This window comes from Trichomycterus rosablanca, chromosome 17, assembly GCF_030014385.1.
Source record: "Trichomycterus rosablanca isolate fTriRos1 chromosome 17, fTriRos1.hap1, whole genome shotgun sequence".
In the NCBI taxonomy this organism is placed as follows: Eukaryota; Metazoa; Chordata; class Actinopteri; order Siluriformes; family Trichomycteridae; genus Trichomycterus; species Trichomycterus rosablanca.
This window is the reverse complement of record NC_086004.1, coordinates 14,179,127-14,192,500: the sequence shown is the minus strand read 5'-3', so window position 1 is coordinate 14,192,500 and position 13,374 is coordinate 14,179,127. Positions and strand designations below refer to the sequence as shown.

General features: G+C 34.0%; 1 protein-coding gene across 1 annotated transcript in view; it reads right to left on the bottom strand.

The window, feature by feature from the left end:
- dennd1b (DENN/MADD domain containing 1B) overlaps positions 1-13,374 on the bottom strand; it is a 270,151-nt gene that overhangs the window by 97,729 nt on the left and 159,048 nt on the right. Inside the window, exons 6-7 of the mRNA XM_063013088.1 lie at positions 8,940-9,009; positions 6,220-6,300 (exon numbers count right to left, since the gene is read on the bottom strand). Of these exons, the coding sequence (XP_062869158.1) occupies positions 6,220-6,300; positions 8,940-9,009 (151 nt within the window). The remainder of the gene's footprint in view (positions 1-6,219; positions 6,301-8,939; positions 9,010-13,374) is intronic.

Below are 13,374 nucleotides of genomic sequence, written 5' to 3'. Positions count from 1 at the left end.
AAGTGAACATTTTATCCTGAAAGTTGATGTGTTAGAAGCAGGAAAAATGGGCAAACGTAAAAACTGCAGCTATGGTGGGGTGTTCCTGGTCTGCAGTGGTCAGTATCTATCAAAAGTGGTCCAAGGAAGGAACAGTGGTAAACCAGCGACAGGGTAATGGGCGGCCAAGGCTCATTGATGCACGTAGGGAGCGAAGGCTGGCCCATGTGGTCCGATCCAACAGACGAGCTACTGTAGCTCAAATTGCTGAAGAAGTTAATGCTGGTTCTGATAGAAAGGTGTCAGAATACACAGTGTGTGTGTGTATATATATACAGTGGACCCTTGGGTTCCAAACAGTTTACCATACGAACATTTCGTGTTACGAGTGATCTTGTTCAACTTAACATACGAACAAATTTCGAATTACAAACAGAAATTTGCGAAACACGTGACGTCACGAACAAGTTAACTCCAACCGTCTCTCTCTCTCTCTCTCTTTATATATATATATATATATATATATATATATATATATATATATATATATATATATATATATATATATATATATATATATATATATATATATATATATACAGTGTATCACAAAAGTGAGTACACCCCTCACATTTCTGCAAATATTTTATTATATCTTTTCATGGGACAACACTATAGAAATAAAACTTGGATATAACTTAGAGTAGTCAGTGTACAACTTGTATAGCAGTGTAGATTTACTGTCTTCTGAAAATAACTCAACACACAGCCATTAATGTCTAAATAGCTGCAACATAAGTGAGTACACCCCACAGTGAACATGTCCAAATTGTGCCCAAAGTGTCAATATTTTGTGTGACCACCATTATTATCCAGCACTGCCTTAACCCTCCTGGGCATGGAATTCACCAGAGCTGCACAGGTTGCTACTGGAATCCTCTTCCACTCCTCCATGATGACATCACGGAGCTGGTGGATGTTAGACACCTTGAACTCCTCCACCTTCCACTTGAGGATGCGCCACAGGTGCTCAATTGGGTTTAGTCCATCACCTTTACCTTCAGCTTCCTCATCTTGGAGGTTGTGTTTGGGGTCGTTATCCTGTTGGAAAACTGCCATGAGGCCCAGTTTTCGAAGGGAGGGGATCATGCTCTGTTTCAGAATGTCACAGTACATGTTGGAATTCATGTTTCCCTCAATGAACTGCAGCTCCCCAGTTCCAGCAACACTCATGCAGCCCAAGACCATGATGCTACCACCACCATGCTTGACTGTAGGCAAGATACAGTTGTCTTGGTACTTCTCACCAGGGCGCCGCCACACATGCTGGACACCATCTGAGCCAAACAAGTTTATCTTTGTCTCGTCAGACCACAGGGCATTCCAGTAATCCATGTTCTTGGACTGCTTGTCTTCAGCAAACTGTTTGCGGGCTTTCTTGTGCGTCAGCTTCCTTCTGGGATGACGACCATGCAGACCGAGTGGATGCAAAGTGCGGCGTATGGTCTGAGCACTGACAGGCTGACCTCCCACGTCTTCAACCTCTGCAGCAATGCTGGCAGCACTCATGTGTCTATTTTTTAAAGCCAACCTCTGGATATGACGCCGAACACGTGGACTCAACTTCTTTGGTCGACCCTGGCGAAGCCTGTTCCGAGTGGAACCTGTCCTGGAAAACCGCTGTATGACCATGGCCACCATGCTGTAGCTCAGTTTCAGGGTGTTAGCAATCTTCTTATAGCCCAGGCCAGCTTTGTGGAGAGCAACAATTCTATTTCTCACATCCTCAGAGAGTTCTTTGCCATGAGGTGCCATGTTGAATATCCAGTGGCCAGTATGAGAGAATTGTACCCAAAACACCAAAATTAACAGCCCTGCTCCCCATTTACACCTGGGACCTTGACACATGACACCAGGGAGGGACAACGACACATTTGGGCACAATTTGGACATGTTCACTGTGGGGTGTACTCGCTTATGTTGCCAGCCATTTAGACATTAATGGCTGTGTGTTGAGTTATTTTCAGAAGACAGTAAATCTACACTGCTATACAAGCTGTACACTGACTACTCTAAGTTATATCCAAGTTTCATGTCTATAGTGTTGTCCCATGAAAAGATATAATGAAATATTTGCAGAAATGTGAGGGGTGTACTCACTTTTGTGATACACTGTATATATATATATATATATATATATATACAGTATATATATATATATTTTCTTTATATTTTGTAAAACTCAATATTAAAATGGCCTCAAAGAAGGTGCAGAGGAAGTGCAGTGCAGAGAAAATGAATCTATTACATTTGTTGTTGTATAATTACTCCTGCCAGTAGCTGTAACTGTGTATCAGACAGAGAGGACAGTGAGTGAGAGAGAAGAAGGAAATCGCTGAGTAAAGTATTCTTTCTTTCGTGCAATTACACCTACAAAATACAACATTATTGAAATAAAGAAGGAAATAACAGAGAAATATGAGAGTTGTTGTTTCTGACACATTTTATACAAAAAAAAAAAAAAAAAAAAAAAAGCAGGAAACGTATTATGGTGTATGGTAAAGCACACATACTGTACTGAAATGTGTGTTTTTTATGTACAGTACTACTGTGTATTGTTGTTTATTATTGTTTATTACAGGAATGTCTATTCTATAATTTAAGATTTAAGAGAAAATATACTTGTATTTATAACAAAAAAAGAATTTAAGACATTAGAGAGGTTAGGTAAGGGGGTGGCATGGATTAATTCCATTTACACGATTTCTTATAAAACAGGTTTAACTAACAAACATTTTGACTTTAGAACAGCCCTTCGGAATCAATAACATTCGTAAGTCAAGGGTCTACTGTATTTATGTGTGTATTTCAAAATATATACTTATACATACATACACACACACACACACACACACATTATATATATATAGATCTATGTGTGTATGTATATATTTATGTGTGTATATTTATTGTGATGTCGTAGTAAACTAAACCAGTCTAACCCTGTCATGTCACATCACAAAATAATACTTTTGTGTATATTTGTGTACACAAACACATACACACTCCTTTGCATGTTTTATAATAATATACACTATAATAACAATTATTTTTATCATTATTATTAGTAGTAGTAATATTAGTAGTAAATGATAATTTCACTAAACATGAAATATGTTGCCCTCCAAATAAGTAGTAAAATCTTTGGCTCTAGCTTTCTTTTTATGAACGTTATTAAAATAAAACATATGGCCTTAGAGAGTAACTCTTTATCTTCTTTAAAACCACACAAGCAACTACAGAAATAAAAATTAATTATTTACAAAGTTGTAAATGCAGGAAAGTCTATTTTTCTGCTCCTTTTGATGTTTATTTTATTTAAAAAAAAGATGTTATGGCCAACCAGCGAAACCTTGAATCTGTACAATTAACAGGGCAGGTTCAGATTTAAGAGCTGCCGCAGTTTCTCTCTCAGCCTCCCACACTGGTTCACTTATAATTCTCTGACTTTTGGCTTCTTGGATTTTCTAGGACCTGCCCAGTGGGTACATGATCATGTACACATCGAGAACATAGTAGAGGCTTCGACACTTAGGAAAATAAATAAATAAAGAAACAGACTACAACAACACTAACAGCACTTACAGCACTTTATACATCCTGCTTTATCAATTATCTCTCCAACTGTGGTTCAAGTACCACCTTAACATTTCTACAATCTGTGTCCTTAAAAACATGTTTACCCCTGTTTAGTTGCTGTGTGTAGAATTATGATTGAAACCCCCAAAAAATAGAATTATGAAAATGAGATGATCTGATAAACGTATACAAATTAAAAATAATTTAAAAAAAAAGGTAAAATTAGTAAGAGGAAAAAAAAGTATGAGGGGGAAATAACCTTTCCTGATTATTTTACAAACATTTTGTAGTTTAGAAGGATAATTTGCAGATTATTTCAAATAATTTAAAATGAATAAATAATTAATTACAAATTATTTTAAATTAATAAATTATTAAATAACAAATTATTTTAAATTAAGAAATTATTTAAATAAATCATTTTAAATTAATAAATTATTTAATTATTTTAAATTAAGAAATTATGTAAATAAATCATTTTAAATTAAAAAATTATTGAAATAACAAATTATTTTAAATTAATAAATTATTTAAATAACAAATTATTTTAAATTAATAAATTATTTAAATAAATGTTTTTAAATTAAGAAATTATTAAATAACAAATTATTTTAAATTAAGAAATTATTTAAATAAATTATTTTAAATTAATAAATTATTTAAATAAATTATTTTAAATTAAGAATTTAAATAACAAATAATTTTAAATTAAGACATTATTAAATAACAACCATTTTAAATTAAGACATTATTTAAATAATTTTAAATACCAAAACTTCTAAAGACCTTAAACAGTGATAGCATGGTTGATAAAGCAAATGTTTCCATACATGGGACAGTGGTAGCCTAGTGGGTAGAGCTTTGGGCTATCAGCCGGAAGATTGGCGGTTCAAATCCAGGCTCTGCTATGCAGCCACTGTTGGGTCCTTGAGCAAGTCCCTTAACCCTATCTGCTCCAGGAGCGCTGTACGATGGCTGACCCTGCGCTCGGACCCCAGCTTCCAAACAAGCTGAGATATGCAAAGAAAGAATTTCATTGTGCTGTACATCTGTATATGTATATATGACAAATAAAGGATATCTTATCTTATATCTTATCTTATTCTAGAAGAGGAACAATATGAGGACCAGTTGCATTTCGTTTTTACGTGCTGTATTTCTTTCAAAACATTATTATTAAAAGAATATTAAAAGACTTTAAGGGATAACTTTTTTTTTCTTTAACATGACTTTTTTATTGTACCACCATCATAAATTTCTGCATAGAACTGATGTATGCCTTTCTTTAGTAATACAGTTTCAAGTTGCATTTATGGATGCAATGGCGAACTGTTAAATGACAACCATTTTCCGAAGTACTCTCAAGCCAGTGTTTAGCAAAATAGCATGCAGTTTCTCACGCAATGCTGTCTGTGAGCTTGCCAGCCTTGTCATACAGGATCTGAGATTTCTCTAGATTCCCTAAATCTATTCACAATATTACACACGGTAGATGGTAAAAGAATTAAATAATAATACCAAATAACACTGTTGTAAAGAAGCCAAATTGATGTTTTGCAGGATTAACAACATGTTTAATTAAAAAGCATAGACCTGTGGAATAAACTAATCCCAATCATCTAAAACAATTATGATTAGCTTAAATAATGAAATACTATTACGATGAATGTGGCAGACCCAATATCAAAGAACTTTCATTTTGGTATATATTTTGATCTGTTAATTTCTGTTTTACTACTGATTATTTTACAGAACAATTAAAATGGATAATTTGCACATAGAATTTTATACCAAAACTTCCAAACACCGTAAACAGTGATAGCATGGTTGATAAAGCAAATACTTGTTTCCCAGTGCCCTGCATCTGGTCATAATATTACATACGGTAGATGGTAAAAGAATGAAATAATACCAAATAGAACTGTTGTAGAAGAAGCCAAATGGTTACATGATTACAAGTAATGAATTATCCATGATTGTAATTGTTGACTACAAATCAACAATTAAAAACAATTACGATTAGCCTTAATAATGAAATAATATTGCATTAAATAAATGTGGCAGACCCGATAGCAAAGAACTGTACTTGTTATGATCAAGTAGTATTTGGCATCATAAAGTGGTGCAAGGACAAGGGCAGAAGCCCTCCAACAAATACTGAAACTGAAATGAATGTCATTTATGAGTTTTGATTATGCAGGTTCAGTTTGTCAAGTGTCTGCCTTCAGAATGTTAAAAGAGTTTCAAATGAGGTTATGTGTTCAAATCTCATTAAATCGAAAATGTATAGACAATATGCATTTTGCCTGTGTGTCCAGACTAGGGACACTGTATTAAAAAAGTATAAAATAAATATTATTATGGTACATATATATATATAAAAAAATTCTGACATACAAATGACACCACATGTTCACCAACTAGTAATAGTTTTATACAAAATGTCAAACATATATGCACTTCTGTACTATAGATACTTGTTACGGGTGCAGTAAGCCACATGTGCAGCTGGATCTAATAATATTCGAAAAGCTTATTAGTAGCTTATTAGCAAGAAAAAAGCAGCTTTTGTATTTAAAACCATTGTGCTCAGGTACATACCACGCTCAAAGATACAGTCGTGGCTGGCTTGGGCACGGGCATTTCATACAGCGTATCCAACACATTGTTCAGATCGTCCTCCTGAAAGAAAAGCACACTGGTTTTAGAACAGGTTGCGGGGTGACAAATTTCAATGACCGAGTTTGAGTCGGCATGCGTGCTGTATTCCTGCAGCAGGACTGGAGGAGGAGGGGAGGAAACGTTCGCGAGGCGCGTGTTTAACGAGCAATCCTGAGGTTAAAAGACGGTAAGCTAGGCCACGGCATACGCTTATTATTTTGGGAATGATTAATGGCCGTCTTTGGCTGTTCGTAATTAACTGTAGGTTCTCATTCTTTGGAGAGTCTTTGGAGAGAGGCTCCGCCACAAAAAAAACCCTGGATTATAATGCTGGTCTTTCACGAGCTCTCACAACACGGGCACAGTTTACTTTCTCAGACACGACATGCTGCTCAGTACCAACGTTCTAATCCTGCAAAGAAACGCAGATGCTCAAACAATAAATAGAAATAATATAGGGTTTTATTTTTTTACATAAAGCTGTGTTTATGTGCATGTGTTGTGTTTTAGTGGCTGCTCTCACGAGAGCCTGGATGTTCACACATACGGTCAGGAACGCAGCCTGAGGAAACAGTTCATTTCCCCTCGCCCCAAACCATCAACGCTCTTGTCTTTGCTCGTCTGTCAACGTGCACGTCGCTTAGAATACAAGTCATCTGTCCCAGCGTTTAAAATTTAGATTCACTTAGGATGCATCATCTTAGCTTTGGAGAAGGGGTAAAATCAAGGAATTAAGTTTTATTTTGCTAAATCTATATAAGGAGGAGTAGTTTAGAGCTCACATAATAATTACAGTAGGTATTAAAACATTATATAAATTTTTTTATTATTATTATTTGGGCAGTTGTAGCCTGGCGGTTAAGGTACCGGACTAGTAATCAAAAGGTCGCTGGCTCAAGCCCCACCACTGCCAGGTTGTCATTGTTGGGCCCTAGACCAAGTCCCCTAACCCTCAATTGCTTAGTTGGTGTACGGTCACAGTACTGTAAGTTGCTTTGAATAAAAGCGTCTGCTAAATGTCAAAAATGTATATGAAAATGAAATCTGCATGAACCGCCTAGTGGTTAAGGTACTGGACTAGCAATCAGAGGGTCACTGGTTAACACCCCACCACTGCCAGGTTGCCACCATTGGGCTCTTAGGCAAGGTTCCTAACCCTGAATTGCTTAGACAATTTACTGTCACAGTACTGTAAGTCGCTTTGGATTAAAAGTGTCTGCTAAATGCTGAAAATGGAAATATCAGGGTTGCAGTGGGTCTGGATTCACTGGAACCACTGAAACCCAAGGCACAAGGCAAGGATACCTTAAACAGGGTGCTGTACACACACACACCAACCATAACATTAAAACCACCTCCTTGTTTCTACACTCATACCACTCCCTACACTTATCAGCTCCACTTACCATGTAGAAGCACTTTGTAGTTCTACAGTTACTGACTGTAGTCCATCTGTTTCTCTGCATGCTTTGTTAGCCCCCTTTCATGCTGTTCTTCAATGGTCAGGACTCTTCCAGGACCACTACAGAGTAGGTATTATTACACCTCACTGTCACTGCTGGACTGAAAGTGGACAGTGAGTGGACAGTGTTTAAAAACTCCATCAGCGCTGCTGTGTCTGATCCACTCATACCAGCACAACACACACTAACACACCACCACCATGTCGGTGTCACTGCAGTGCTGAGAATGATCCACCACCTAAATAATACCTGCTCTGTGGTGGTCCTGTGGGGGTCCTGACCATTGAAGAACAGCATGAAAGCAGGCTAAAAAAGTATGTAGAGAAACAGATGGACTACAGTCAGTAATTGTAAAACTACAAAGTGCTTCTATATGGTAAGTGGAGCTGATAAAATTGACAGTGAGTGTAGAAACAAGGGGGTGGTTTTAATGTTATGGCTGATCAGTGTGTACAATCTGTGTATATTATTGCTCCTACTGTATATGCTTACAGCTATAACCGATACTTTATTAATTGTATATATTTATACCTATAACAATATTTTTATCTTTATTTCTATATTTATATGTATATGTCTGTATATATTGTTTATAATACTCTGTCTGTCTGTCTGTCTGTCTGTCTGTCTATCTATCTATCTATATAAATATATGCATGCTAAATGCTGAGTAAATTGTTTCCTATAAGCTGCAATTTACTTTACTGATCTCAAACTTTCTCTCCTTTAATTTAGCCGATGCAGTCACACTATGCTCTATAGTTAAAAAAAAAAAAACATTCAGGGTTTTTGGCGCAGTGCATTTTCCAGAGATTTGTTTTCCAGTAAATCACGGAGGATTGACTTCCTGTTCCATGTTTGGTCTGTTAAATGTCAACAACGCAGCAAAGCAAAACACACGAGTGCCAAACGGCGCCGCCTGACTAACTGGGCTGGACTAACTGAGCTGCGACGCTTTTGCTTTTCCCTCCACTGTCTGCACACTTCTCTGCGTAACAAGCCGGTCTGCTTTCCTCGACTGCGGTCTCATCTGAAACACTAATGGAGTGACGAAGGGTACTTTTTTTTCGCTGGCAGGCAGCCGTGACGTTGCCAGTTTGCTGAGCAGAGGTCCGGCCCAAAAAAAGAACACATTTCAGCATTTTTGGAGCCCTTGTGTGTATTCAGGGTATTATTAAAAATAAGCTGAATAATTACCTGATGCTTTATTAAGTAGTCTGCAAAAGTGTTGAGCAGCTTGTAGTAAATATCAAACCATGGCAGATAGCTGTAAGGAAAACAGAGACACATCGAGTCATGAATTAGAGAGCAAACTGGAATTACTGTGACAGAAACAATGGAAAGAAAATGAACATTCCATAATTGTACCGGTTTGTTCTACTGTGATCGTCCGTCCTTCCTGTCTGACCTCATAATGCAACCTAGAGGCTTTAGCCTTCCTTTAGCCATTATTACCTTTATAACATAATATTTTAACATAATGATGGTTTTACTTGCAGATACCTGCGTTTTAAATATTATTGTGTACAGTCTGTGGAGTGTGTATTATTTTTACCTTGATTACCTTGATTTCCCAAACGATTAAAAAGTATAAGTAAAATAAAAGGTGATTTGACCAAGCGGTAAACATGCCTCTGTCCAAGTTTTTTCTGTCCCAGTGTATTGCAGGCATCAATTTCTAAATTGGTTTATATTCCTCTAGCGCTGACACTTGACACAAGTTCGAATCTCGGAGGTAATCGTCCAGTAATCGTCCATCCTTCCTGTCTGACCTCCAACCTAGATGCTTTATTAGCTTTTTTTAGTATAATATTTTAACATAATGCTGGTTTGTGTTGATGCATGCTCAATAATCCAGGTACACAAATCCACAAAGTTGAATCAGTTCATCTGGACACAAGTTTGTTGTAGAGATACGTTTCGTCACTCAATCCGAATGACTTCTTCAGTCTGAAGAAGTCATTTGTATTGAGTGACGAAACGTATCTCTACAACAAACTTGTGTCCAGATGAACTGATTCAACTTTGTGGATAATGCTGGTTTTACTTGCAGATACCTGCATTTTATTATTTTACTTCATTTTGAGTTTTTATTTAGTATTTAATTTTACTTTTATATGAATAAAAATGTTATTATATATATATATATATATATATATATATATATATATATATATATATATATATATATATATATATATATATATTCTGCTTATTTTTCTTTCAAGTGGAGTTCTAGTCATTTCAAACTGATTGGCGGACTACTCACTGGACCTATTGTTGTCAATCTTCTTCCAAAGTAAAAGTCTCAATATCTCAATGAATACACAACACCTATTATTTATTATTTATTATCATTTATTATCATTTGCACCAACTTTCCACCTCACACATATCTGCAAATTAATATTATTATTAAACATACCTAGTATTAGTATTCCCATTCCTATGCTTATTATTATTGCTGTTATTATTATTATTATTATTATTATTATTATTATTATTATTATACATACCTAGTAACAGTATTCCTATGCTTATTATTATTGCTGCTATTATTATTATTATTATTATTACACATACCTAGTATTAGTATTCCCATTCCTATGCTTATTATTATTGCTGTTATTATTATTAGTATTATTATTATTATTATTATTATTATACATACTTAGTAACAGTATTCCTATGCTTATTATTATTGCTGCTATTATTATTATTATTATTATTACACATACCTAGTATTAGTATTCCCATTCCTATGCTTATTATTATTGCTGTTATTATTATTAGTATTATTATTATTATTATTATTATTATACATACCTAGTAACAGTATTCCTATGCTTATTATTATTGCTGCTATTATTATTATTATTATTATTACACATACCTAGTATTAGTATTCCCATTCCTATGCTTATTATTATTGCTGTTATTATTATTATTGTTATTATTATTATACACACCTATTATTAGTATTCCCATGCTTATTATTATTGCTGTTATTATTATTATTATTATTGTTGTTATTATTATTATACACACCTATTATTAGTATTCCTATGCTTATTATTATTGCTGTTATTATTATTATTATACATACCTAGTATTAGTATTCCCATTCCTACGTTTATTTTTATTGCTGTTATTATTATTATTATTGTTATTATTATTACACACCTATTATTAGTATTCCTATGCTTATTATTATTGCTGTTATTATTATTATTATATACACTTAATATTAGTATTCCCATTGCTATGTTTATTATTATTGCTGTTATTATTATTATTATTATTATTGTTATTACTGTTATTATTATTATTATTACACACCTAGTATTAGTATTCCAATTTCTATGCTTATATTATTGCTGTTATTATTATTATTATTATTATTATTGTTATTATTGTTATTATTATTATTATTATTATACACACCTAGTATTAGTATTCCTATGCTTAGTATTATTGCTGTTATTATTATTATTATTATTATTATTATTATACATATTTAGTATTAGTATTCCCATTCCTATGCTTATTATTATTGCTGTTATTGTTATTATTATTGTTATTATTATACACACCTAGTATTAGTATTCCTATGCTTATTATTATTGCTGTTATTATTATTATTATTATTATTATTATTATTATTATTATACATATTAAGTATTAGTATTCCCATTCCTATGCTCATTATTATTGCTGTTATTATTATTATTATTATACATATTTAGTATTAGTATTCCCATTCCTATGCTCATTATTATTGCTGTTATTATTATTATTGCTGTTATTATTATTATTATTATTATTATTATTATACATACCTAGTATCAGTTTTCCCATTCCTATGCTTATTATTATTGCTGTTATTATTATTACTATTATTATTAATAATATTATTATGTATACAGACCTAAATAATAATACATATATAAGTTTGCTGATGTTCTTTGTTTTTTTGCACAACGCTACCACTTCTGGTAGATGCTAACTGCATTTTGTTGCCTTGTAACTGTACTGAGCAATAACAAAGCTGAATGTATCTAATCTGTCTTTTTATTAGCATGCACATTTCTTGGGGCTGGTTCTAATGTTTTGGCTCATTAGAGGGATATAACAGCATCAGTCATCAGTCAAAAATAACCTAAAAGCTTAAATCAGTAAGTGTGTTGTGGAAAGCTATAAATAAACACATGTGCATTATGTAATATCTCTGGAATGGATGATCTGTCTGTCTGACTTAAACTGGTGCAAAAAAAAAAAAAACTACACCCGAATTCTTATTTTTCTCTTTTAATTGATTTAATTTCTGTTATTTATTTTATTTTACTAACAGATATTTCTGCATTCTTTTAGCTTCTATTTAACTCTAATACCTGTGTACTACTGTAGCCTCTAATAAAGATGGTGGGCAATACTCAACCATTTACAAGCATGCCATTCCCAGATGCACTGCCCCAGCACAGGCGTATTAAATTAGCCACTACATGAGTTTTTTTCCCCTCCTTTCAAACTGCATGCTCAGACTGACTGTATAAAAAAAAAAAGACAGTCTCTGTTCTAACTAATCACACAATACTTTGCCAAGGGACACCATATCATAGATGCAACACTGTAGTTCTGTTTTGCTTGACAGAATCTTGGCAATTCTGGAGGTGGAACAAGGCCAACATTTTGTTATGGTTTAGAGGTTGCAGGAACACACACCATTTATTCTGCTATGCGATGTATTAACCGAAAAAATGTGGACTGTTCAATTTTTTTTAATTTAGGCTTAAGATTACTGTGCATTTTAAAATCCTCTTAATAGGAGTTGATAATATAGGCTTTGTTTATTTATTTATTTTTTGCTGTAAATGCTGAAATATAAAGGGGGGGGGGGGGGGGGGGGGGGGGGGGTATAAAAACTGTGTCAAGTCTGGCATGTGGACCAGAGCCGCTGTGGCAACCCCTAAATACAGGAGCAGCCAAAACAAACAATGACAATTCCTGCAAGTACTGAGTTATATATTCACTAAAAATTATGTTTTAATTATTTTTCAATTACTTTATTATTATAATATTTTATAAATAATACATTTTGGCTTTTTACTTTCATAAATGAAACATCCACATTTGTAAGCATGCACATTTTTTGTTATTATAATATTTTATAAATACATTATTTTGCCTATTTAGTTTCATAAATATAACATACATATTTGTAAGCATGTATAAAAATAATGTTTGTCTAGGTGTTTCTCTGGTAAACTTTAGTCTTGCCCTGATGGTTTTTTTTTGACAGCAAGGGTTTCCTCCCTGCACACCTCCCATGAAAATCTAACTTGTGCAGTCTCTTTCTGATGGTAGATGCATGTACCTTGCTATCAACTGTGGCAAGAGCTACCTGTAATTCCCGTGATGACATTGTAGGATTATTGGAGACTTCTTTACACATCTGAACTTGCTAGGACAGCCTGACCTGGCCATGTTGGCAGTTGTTTAAAATGTTCTCCACTTGTAAATGATTTTCCGGACAGTGGAATGGCGGATTTCTAATTGTTTTGAGATCTTTTTAAATCCCTTCCCAGACTCAGATGCATTTACGACCTTCTTTCTGAAGACCTCAGAAAGCTCT